This window comes from Coptis chinensis, chromosome 3 (assembly GCF_015680905.1).
Source record: "Coptis chinensis isolate HL-2020 chromosome 3, ASM1568090v1, whole genome shotgun sequence".
In the NCBI taxonomy this organism is placed as follows: domain Eukaryota; kingdom Viridiplantae; phylum Streptophyta; class Magnoliopsida; order Ranunculales; family Ranunculaceae; genus Coptis; species Coptis chinensis.
In genome coordinates, this window is record NC_141458.1 from 99157794 (window position 1) to 99168187 (window position 10394).

Consider the following 10394-nt stretch of genomic DNA (forward strand, 5'->3'; position numbering starts at 1 on the left):
CTTGTTTTTCTCAAACCCGACCCTTTTTTTGGGCTTACATGTGTTCCCCCACCCAATGGTTTTGGACACTTTTTCCCAAGCTTTATTTGTCCCATTCCAAAAGAAATCCCTACAGGCCTTGTCTATTTTATCACAAGTCGGAGGCAACATGTATGTAGAATAATATATAGGTGTTGCTTGGGCCAGAGAGCTTATAAGTTGGAAACACTTTGGCTTTCCAACCCTTGATCTTTTTGTGGACATTATCAACTAAGAAATCAAAATCTTCTGATTTCCTTTTGGGATAGCATAACCGGAATCCCCAGATTTCTCTCTGGGTGCAAACTGCCTCATTTTCCAGAACCTTTTAAGCCTCAGCTTATTTCTGATTCTCACATTCCTACTGAAAAACATACTAGACTTGTCAAAATTAATTTTCTGTCCAGATGCCTCACAGCCCCACTAATCCTAATAGACCCTCCTACGTCAGTCAAAATATATCAAATACATATGCATATCTTTACCAAAAAATACATATGCATATCAATCATTTCAAAATTTGGGTGATCGAGCTAAAGGTAAAGCAAATATAGTTAGGGAAGCTTCTCTGTGACTTCAAGGCGCAACCCAACATGCTAAAATTTAATTTCCAAAAATCTTAATTCAGAAGTAAACTTGCATTTCGAATTCCAAGTAAAAATTTCCAAACAGACTCTATTAGCCGGCAAAGCTGAAGGTTTTTTGTCCAACAGCTTCTACCACATCAACTAAACTGCTATTGGTGTGTAGTCAATTAAGGGGGATGAGGCGGAGTAATTGGCTTTATACCCCATACTTCCAATTTTCAACCAAGCGGTGCTATGATACGCAATGTTCTTTCCAAGTACAATTGAGGAACTGTTCGCAGATATAATTGACGTTTGAGTAAATTTGTCAATCCTGAACATAGCTCAAGCTTTTGCTTCTGAGAATAAACTAGGACCAGACTTTAGAGTAATGTCTTGTCCTATGTGAACATCCCCCCCATTTTAGAAGGGTCCATTTGCTTCATTAAATTTTGTAGAGCACCTGTGCCACCTATAATAGTGTTCAACATCAAATGAAGGCCTGTATGGAACTAACAAGAAAAGAACCAGAGTAAGCCTTCCTAACCATGGATGCGAAATAAGTTACCTATCTGTCTAAGAATCTCTGGAGGAATCATTCTGCTCATCTCATTTGTACTCATATTTGGACGTCTCCTCAAATTCTGAAGTCCCTTCATCTTACTCCAGGCTTTTGCGATACGCTTGTATTCTTCCAACATCTCCATCACTTCTCGAACTGTACGACCTGAACCTCGTGCTATCCGCATCATTCGAGATTCGTTCATAAGCTTTGTGTTCACACTGTCCAATTCTGCAATAAAATCAATAGTCATGATAATGCCAGTAGTAGTAGTAGTAGCGGTAGCAGAGGGAGAAGCAACACCAACAGTAGTGAACCACATTACCCTCATTGGTCATGGAATCCATAATAGTCATGCAGCGCTTGATCTTCGCTTGGTTTTCATTTTCGCGACCCTGTGGCATCAACTCTGAACTGAAACCTGGAAGCATAGAGAAAACCTGGGTATAATAACGAAAATTCAATTAATCAGAAACGCAGTCATGCATATGAAAAACGAGTAAGAAAAAGGATGTCAGAGTATAAAGCTCTGGTATGAACCATGCATTAGTAATGAATAATTTATTACGGATACCTTTCCAGAGAAAACATTATGTCTAAGCGACTCGGTTAATTCATTTCATGTCATCCCAAGTGACGGTAAGTACCAATGTTTGTGATCTTAGCTATCAAGTATCAACATTGTATTTCACATTAACACGTCATATATCTAAAAGGACACTAAGTATTGTCAATCATAGTATATGAATCAATACTAAAAAGAAATGGGTATCTTCAGGATAGAATTGAAAAGAGAACTACTGTCCACAAGCATGCTCCTCCCTGAACTTTGTCGGGATAGGAGACACTATGTTTGTCGTGGCATAGTGGAGGAACAGAACAGATTCACAGAATAAAAACAAACTGAGTTGACGAATATTAAAGAATGACTTCTCAAAGCTGTAATTAAATTGATAAAACAGAACTCGCCTGACCAATAGGACCCATTTTGAGTAAGTTCTGATATTGTTCATACAAAATCCTTAGTGTGAAGCCTTCAGAAAGTTTCTCTAGAAGCTCAGGCTGTTGATCCATTGGAACAACGTCCTGAAGTTTGTCCATGAATCCAGACAAGTCGCCCATGCCTACTTGGCAAAAAAAATTTATGATAGTCTTAACTGCAACAATTAATGTCAAAAGAAACTATATTACAATGATATTCCCAGTGAAATCACCTAAAAGACGGCTGACAAATGGCTTAGCATCAAAAACTTCAAACTCGTCCATGTGCTCTCCAGTTCCAATGAATATGACAGGACTCTTTGTGGCTGCAACACTGAAAACATACAAGCAAAATTGGAAAATTAATTTTAAACACCAAACAAAATACTACTAGTAAGTAGAACACACAAGCGACATTAGTTACAAGTTTACAACAGATCTACAATAGCAAAGATGCCAACAAGATAATGACTAGGTGAAGGTTGCCATATGCCTATGGCCATGCACAATCTAAGAAAAAAATAGATACAGTTGCTGCCTCTAGGTGTAGTTAATTTATTGCTAGTACACTTCATTGTTCCACCAAATGTCATATCCTCCCCCCCACCCCCCCTTTCAGAAATTTCTCTAGAAGTTCAAGCTGTTGATCCATTGGCACAATGTCCTGCATTTTGTCCATGAATCCAGGACAAGTCGCCCATGCCCACGCCCCACACACATACACTCAACACAGAAACAAATGTCCAATGAAGTAGCAAAAGCTAAATGCCATCACTTACGCACTAAGCGCACCACCTCCCTTTGCATGACCATCCATTTTGGTAACAATCACAGCACCAACAGAAACACTCTTTTTAAATGCTTGAGCTTGATCAAATGCAGCTTGGCCTATACTGCTATCCATGACAAATATAACAAGATCCGGTTTCTGCAGGTATAAGGAGATTAGTATACAAGCGCAAGCATAAATAAATAAATATAGCCTAAGGTAACAGAAAACTACCGTGGCCTCAGAAACTTGACGCATCTCTTCAAAGAGAGCAGCTTCTTGCTTGTGTCGCCCACTTGTATCTACAATAATCAGATCACAGTTTTCCTTTTTGAACCTCTCCACCCCTTCCACGGCAATTGTCGCAGGGTCTGACTCCATATAGCTGTGAATAAAAACCATAATTTCATCCAGAATCATAAAGAAACAAAACGTAAAGAAAGCATGAAATCCATCTTCACTCATTTCAAGTGCCCTCAGGCCTGAATTACGATTATGGAAACTCCTGGTGTGCAGTAATTATTACCAAATAGTGGTGTGCATGTGCTCTGTTGTGACTCTTTTGAAATTCAAATGTAATGTTTTCTTCTTTATCAATAGATGTTAAATATAATTTCCAGAAATAAAATTTTGTTACAACTGTACAAAGATGTAAGAGATATTTTGGCATAAACATCCCTAAAATGATGAATAAATAAAACAATTATATATAAGAGAAGAAGAGACCAAAAGAATATGGGCCTTAATTAGTTTCTGCCTTATCTGACACATCTATAAATAGGAAATAGTAGGGTTTACATAACAAAAGCATCCTCTGACCAAGGGTAGATGCCCTCGGGAAATGTCCCATAGAACTCTAACAATAAGAGGATACATTATTTAGCATAGTTGTTTGTTGTAGATCACTTGCTGAAGGGTACAACAGTAATGTACACATGAATTCTTTACTATTATTCTAAGCCTGCTACAAAATACTAGGTCCTATTAAAGATTTTAGCAAGAGCTTTACAACAGTAACAAATATAGAATATCTTCTTCTACGATGAAGGTGCTCCATGGAAAGTACAACATTAAGAAATATAGAATATCTTCTTCTACGATGAAGGTGCTCCTGGACTGGAAAGTACAACATTAAGAAATATAGAATATCTTCTTCTACGATGAAGGTGCTCCATGGAAATACTTATTTTAGAAAGGATTGTGAGACCAATAATTTCAAATAGGTGTTAAGTTGTTAGCTAATAAATTTATCTCTACTATTTAATTACTAGATCATATTTAAGTTACCTGGATCCCCTCCCCCCATAAATTCGCAATCTAGACCCCTCAACATCAATATGATTTGGTTCTCACTCCGTGGGTATAAGAAACAAAATACTAGGGCTGTTTTCTCGTCCAACCTTAAACTGAAGCGAGGAAAACAGAGGAAGTGCAATACATTGAGTTATTACAACTTAGAAATGATAAAAATTAAAAAACTTTGGAGTGACACGCCCAAAATTTGTGAAATAAGATGAAAAATATAAATATAAATGAAAGTGCAAGTCTTCCATAACACCACATCATTCCTTCGGTGAGTTATTTCTTTATGTTTCCGAAATTCAGAATTATTGAAGTTGACGTAAGCACCTATGTACAGTACCAACAATAAACCTAATAACAATACCAAAGCATCCCACAACCGGAAATATGGTTTCTACTAAGCCAACTCCTACCATACCGCATACTTATAAAGCATACAAAGATGCATTCGAGATGTTACTTATGGACCATTTTCTAACAAGCACTGAAAGTGCAAAGATAGTCAGAGATCTTCCAAAAGAGTAGGTGTAAGAAGTTTTCTTAATTGTGGAGGAACTGACAAACTAAATTTTCACCTCATAGAAAAAGTATTAGTTTTGACTTTTATAGCTTCATTTCCATACAAAACCTCGAAACACTTAGGAAAAGTGAAAATCGGCTTCATCTTGAAAGAACTTACCATGTAGTATGGGTTTCTGTTAAAAGCAGTATGTGTGGACATTATGGTGTTAGTGACAAGTCCAACATCTACAGGCATTGAAAATTTTAAAAAAATTGAGCAAGTGGCAGGAGAAAAGGACCAACGGTAAGAATGAAAAAGAAAAGGAAAAACAGGTGGAAAAGTTTATAACCATTATGAGACATGTATATGTTGCACATACCTCTTTGCATATATCATAACACTCATAGTACGACGGAATTTAGAATTTCATAGTTAAACAAGGTCAATATATCTCATGGTTTACCTAAGAAGTGATGCCTTCATTCTATTTTTTTTATTAAGTAGACACTTGTTTCTTTCAAAATAAGCTTTTCTGGATAATGAAATGGGAAATAAAACTGAAACTAACATAGTTGTACACAGGGGAAAGGTTTCTGTTTATCTGAGTACAGGTAGAGGTATACTTTAACGCTAAGTTACATTGACACGGATAGGTGTGTCCGTATCCGACACGGATACCAAGTGTCTGACACAGCAAAATATGGAAATTGAGGTATATCACATCACATACAACACGTGTCCGATATGTGTCTGTCACGGACATGTGGACACGTATCTGACACGACTGTGTTCTATTTAAGACAAGACATATGCAACCAGGATATTATAAAATCACAATGTAGGACAGCCATTATCAAGCAAATAGTAGGTAATTAGTACCTTCCATAAAACGGGATCTTAGCTTTAGTGGCATTCTGCTTTAGCTGATCAAAAGCACCAGCCCTAAATGTATCTGCACAAACTAGAGCTGGTTTCCAACCCTTCTTTTGATGATAATATGCATATTTTGTGCATGACGTGGTCTTACCGCAACCTGGAAATTTTAGAAGAAAAAAGTGTGACACATTAAAGACTGGTGAAAGAAGAACCAAATATGAGATATTGCTTAAATGATGAAGGGAATTAGAAACATCTACGAATATTAGATCTTCTTATTTTCGAATTTTTGTTTATCAATAGAGGTTCATTTTGCACTCCAATCGATCCAAAAGCTACATAGAAAACCATGGCACCCCTGCATGGTAGGCATTAGCAAGTCACTAATTACCATACCCAGTACTTAACACTAGCATAGCTAGTTATCCAACAAGGGAGTTTTAATTACATCTAAATTCTCTGGTTGCCGACATCCACAAACCCCAAGGCGTGCCTAGACCAATCATAGAAGACCTCCCTAATATCCATGAGAATCAAATGAATATCCTTTGCGTTTTTTCAAAAAATCTACAATTGTGCTCCTTCCCAAGTCCACAAAATTGCTTTTGGAACATGGTCAGCTACCCACATTGCACTCGGGCCAAAAGAACTACATATGGCATCCTTCCTTAATGCATCCTTGGCCTCTTTGGGGAGTGCCCATGGCTTGTAGAAAAAAGCAAGGACGGTCTCCCAGATGCTTCTTGCCACCGTACATGTGACAAGCAAATGGTTACTAGTTACTCCGAATTGTAGCAAAGAATAGCACATTATATAGTTCCACACCTCTCTTGTTCAAATTATCCCTAGTTGGATCCTCAGGAAACGTGTTGAGGTTCTAATGAATCTATGTATTTTTTAGAAAAAACGACACTCCAAAAGAAAACCATGACCACACATACGCTATTCTCAATTTCTGTAAATAAAGTGCAGTCCATTCTAGTTATATCATGACTCATACTTTAATACTTGGGTACCTTGTAAACCAACAAACATGATAACGCTAGTTTTCCCTTTCTTTGGAGTGAAAGAAGGCTTTCCAGGGTCCAATATTTTGCAGAGTTCATTGAAGATGGCCTGAAACAAAGGACGCTAGATTAAAATTAAAAATTAAAAATTAAAAAATTAAAAATTAAAAAACACCATAAGAGGGTTATAGCTATTAAGCTAAGTAAGGTAAACACTTCAAATTATTTAACAAAAAGTGTTGGACACACAAACACTCATGTCGGACACATGGACATGTTGAGCATACGATTTCAAACTGGGGTTTCTTTTCTACGCTAAAATACTAAGAAAATAATCTAGTTATTTTCATAGTTATTTATTTGTAAGGAGGCTCTTTGTAAGGTCTTGAGCCTAAAGAATCAATTGTGTAACTAAAGAATGGTAATAGCTTTCTTTTCAAATAGCTGTGTCCATGTGTCCTACTTCCTATAGGTCGCTGTGGCGAACACTGTGTATCCGTGTTGGACACCGTGTGTAATCAATGTTTGGAATTTGGAGAATATGTATCCGTGTCAATGTGACTTGGCTAATAAGTGTAGGTTGGTTTCTGATCTAACAGGAAAACTAACTACGGTAGAGAAAGAGAAGTTCAAACATAATATAAAACTACAACGGGCGCCAATCTCGACACATAAGAAAATCTGCAAGGTAAAGAATTTTAGAAAATGATGAATGTGCAACTGTTTCCCTGTTCTGCAGGTCAACGTCCATACGTCAATCTCCTGGTCCCTAAGCTAAGTTCACCCAGCAACGCATAACCTTGGGCCCCAAAACGTCCATTTTCTAAACTGTTCTGTCAATATAAAGCCTAATGAAATCTTGTGATTGGACAAAAAAGGGTATTTGAATTAGGTAATTATTTCCAAGTTAATTCAGATATGCCCTCTTCATGCTTTCGTCCACGCTCACCACGCCATTAGGTGAAACACCTTCCCAATAAAGGAGCACAGTTTGCCCTAACACCTTATCTACCCCTATCTACAACAGACAAACGGGAGTGCCATCACTCAGTGAAGCTTCATCGTTTGGACAACGTTAGCTTTTTACCTATATGAGTTCAGTCCCAAAAATACACATACTCAAAATCGCTCAGTAATGATTTTGTTTTCACCTAATCAGTTCAAACTACATATCCAGTACAAGGAGTATTCATATAAGATTGCTTTAAAGAAACAGATTCAAACAGTGATTAAACCCCAAGTTACCTGTTGGATGATTTTACGCTTATTATGACCAGCAGCAAGATCATCAAGATTAACAATCTTTTTAATATTAGTTTGCATGTCACGAACAAGTTTAAATTGGACATCAGATTGAAGAAGTGCACGACTGATTTCATTCAGACATTCATTAAGAACCTTCTCGTCTATAACTGTCGCATTACTCATCTGCTGAAGAGCGCGGGAAATACTCCCGCCTAATTGTGCTAACACCATTTTTTCTGATCAAAGAAAATATCAATCGCCCGCTTAAGAATTTTTTTTATCGTTTGGGGATTGAATGTAATGTGGGGTTTTATACGTTTTTGGAAAGAAACGCAAAACAGAAAGAAGTAGAAAAAATATGGATTTGAAAGTGGGCCTTGTACTTTTGGTGGGCCATAATAAATTCTCGAGATTTTATGCAGATTCTTGCCCTGTATGGATTTCTATAACAGTCTTGCACTCTTGCGTAGTAAAGACTAAAGACTCTTTATCTTAACTAGAATGGTGTACGTGCTATGCACGTTTTTTTTTCCTCTCTTCATCCAACCATATCTTTCTCTCTTTTATGCCTAACAACTGTTCTTAAATAGGATAAATTAGGTAAATATCAAAAAATAGATGGGCAAATAACAAATGACCAAGTAACCAAGAGATACATTAAAAAAATAATAAAATACTATTGCCCCACTGTAGATAAGAGGAGTAATCTTTAAAGTATTTTAGATAGATTCTTCCCATAATCCCATGTGCTGGTGAGTGTTAAAATTTAGGACTGTTTGCTTGAGCCAAAAGTAATGGGTGTTAATATTTGAGTCCTATTACTACTAACGACCCATATTGTCTTGGGCGGCATACCCAAAAAAAAAAATAATTATTATAAGTATGTCATTGGTCTTAAAAAGTCAAAAAAAAAAAAATATATATATTATAAATGTGTTATTGGTCCCAAAAAATTGAATTCGAATATCCCAAGCTTAAACGACCTAGCCAGGTAGTTTATTGTGCAAACCCAACAATATGGTCACACCGTTTGGGACTTAGTCCAAACGATGTGGCAACACTGTTTAAGACTTAGTCCAAATGGTGTGGCCACACCGGTCAAGAGGCCAAAAAACAGAACTTTATATTTTTTCAAAGTTCAAATCCCAAACGGTGTGGCCATATCATTGGGAACTTAGTCCAAACAGTGTGGTCACACCGTTTGGGATTTGAACTTTGAAAAAATATAAAGTTATATTTCTTGGCCTCTTGACCGGTGTGACCACATCGTTGGGGACGTGGCTATATCGTTGGGTTTGCACAATGAATGACCTAGCCGGGTTGTTTAAGCTTGGGGTTTTCGAATTCAACTTTTTGGGACCAATGACACACTTGTAATATTTGTTATTTTTTGGACTTTTTTGGACCAATCACATACTTGTAATAATTGTTTTTTTTTTGTCTACCCAACACAATATGGGGTCTGTCAATAACAAATACCTAATATTTTCACCCCCTCTTTTTAAGCAAGTCCAAATGGGAGCTGCTAAATTGGGCTGTCCTAAAAGTGCCACATAGGCCTTTTAGCTTGTCCAGCCAAATTTGGCTCTCCAAAATCAAAAAATCAATCCAATCGTGTTTTATGTTTTGAAGTGTTAAATGATACAGATGACATAGTTTCTGCCGTCCGTCCATTATTTTTTGAATTTTTTTTGGATGGATGACACAGTTTCTGCCGTCCGTCAAAATTTAACACACAGACGGCAGAAACTATGTCATCCGTCTCCCGAACTTATAATAGGCAGCTGCTAGCGAAAGTTTTAACTTTGGCTAGGCTTTTTACTCCTTCCAAATTTAAGACCCTTTTAGCAGTCTTATTATAATGACAGCTATATTTGTCTTTAGCCGCCCATATAGTCCCATTGGATTTGCTCTCAAGCCCCCCCCCCCCAAGCTAAAATACCATTAAAAGTTAACGTCATTTCCAACTCTGCATTGTATGTTCTTCATTTGTAGTTATGGGCTAGTTGTTGCAACTAGCTACTCAAACTTAAACTAAATTGTCTCACTCCGAATGTAATCTACAGATGTTATCATGTAGGGATGTAGAGTTTGTTATGGGCAAGACCAATCACAATCTAACAAAGCTAAATCAACAAAATAAACATTTTTTTCTCCCAGTAATCAGTTGTGACATGATAAATGAAGAACTTGATCAAGTAATGGTATAACTTAATGTCTGAATCATTGGTTTATTTTATATTGTTTAAGAAAGAAGCCTCAATTTCCCAAATTTTAATAACAAAGTAATTGGTTGCTCGATAGTAATAGATTGAATAACAAGTTAAAGAATAAATTCGCCTTAGGAAAACGCAGTTACTAGAATTGTAATAGTTCGAAACCAATTGTGGTCAGCTTGGCTGAGTTGGTCGGAGAAGTGATTAGATGAGTAATTATTCTTTATTACAGATCACTACAGTAATTTTTGGAGCTCTTCGACAGTTCGATGTCAAGTGGGGTTCAAGAGAAGCAACAAAATTCATTATTCCAACTAGAGTGCTCTACTTGAGAAACTGACAGAAATAAA

At 36.9% G+C, this 10394-nt stretch overlaps 1 protein-coding gene across 1 annotated transcript; it reads right to left on the minus strand.

Annotated features, from left to right (window-relative positions):
* Positions 1-637: 637 nt before the first annotated feature.
* LOC147512072 (signal recognition particle subunit SRP54 2-like) lies at positions 638-8178 on the minus strand. The gene is made up of 10 exons (XM_086603654.1): positions 7829-8178; positions 6593-6692; positions 5580-5733; positions 3131-3281; positions 2907-3055; positions 2361-2461; positions 2116-2270; positions 1472-1586; positions 1153-1377; positions 638-1056 (listed from the first exon to the last, which is right to left on the minus strand). Exons 1-10 carry the CDS (start codon positions 8057-8059, stop codon positions 986-988), a joined length of 1452 nt encoding a protein of 483 aa, XP_086459780.1. The 5' UTR covers positions 8060-8178; the 3' UTR covers positions 638-985.
* Positions 8179-10394: the final 2216 nt, after the last annotated feature.

What these genes read in the sequence shown, in the direction of transcription:
- LOC147512072 (XM_086603654.1), bottom strand. Translation starts at nt 8,059, where the DNA reads ATGGTGTTAGCACAATTAGGCGGGAGTATTTCCCGCGCTCTTCAGCAG. An exon ending in AAATGGGTCCTATTGGTCAG is followed by an intron (nt 1,587 to 2,115) that starts GCGAGTTCTGTT and finishes TATTATACCCAG; the next exon opens with GTTTTCTCTATGCTTCCAGG. An exon ending in GGATTCCATGACCAATGAGG is followed by an intron (nt 1,378 to 1,471) that starts GTAATGTGGTTC and finishes ATTTTATTGCAG; the next exon opens with AATTGGACAGTGTGAACACA.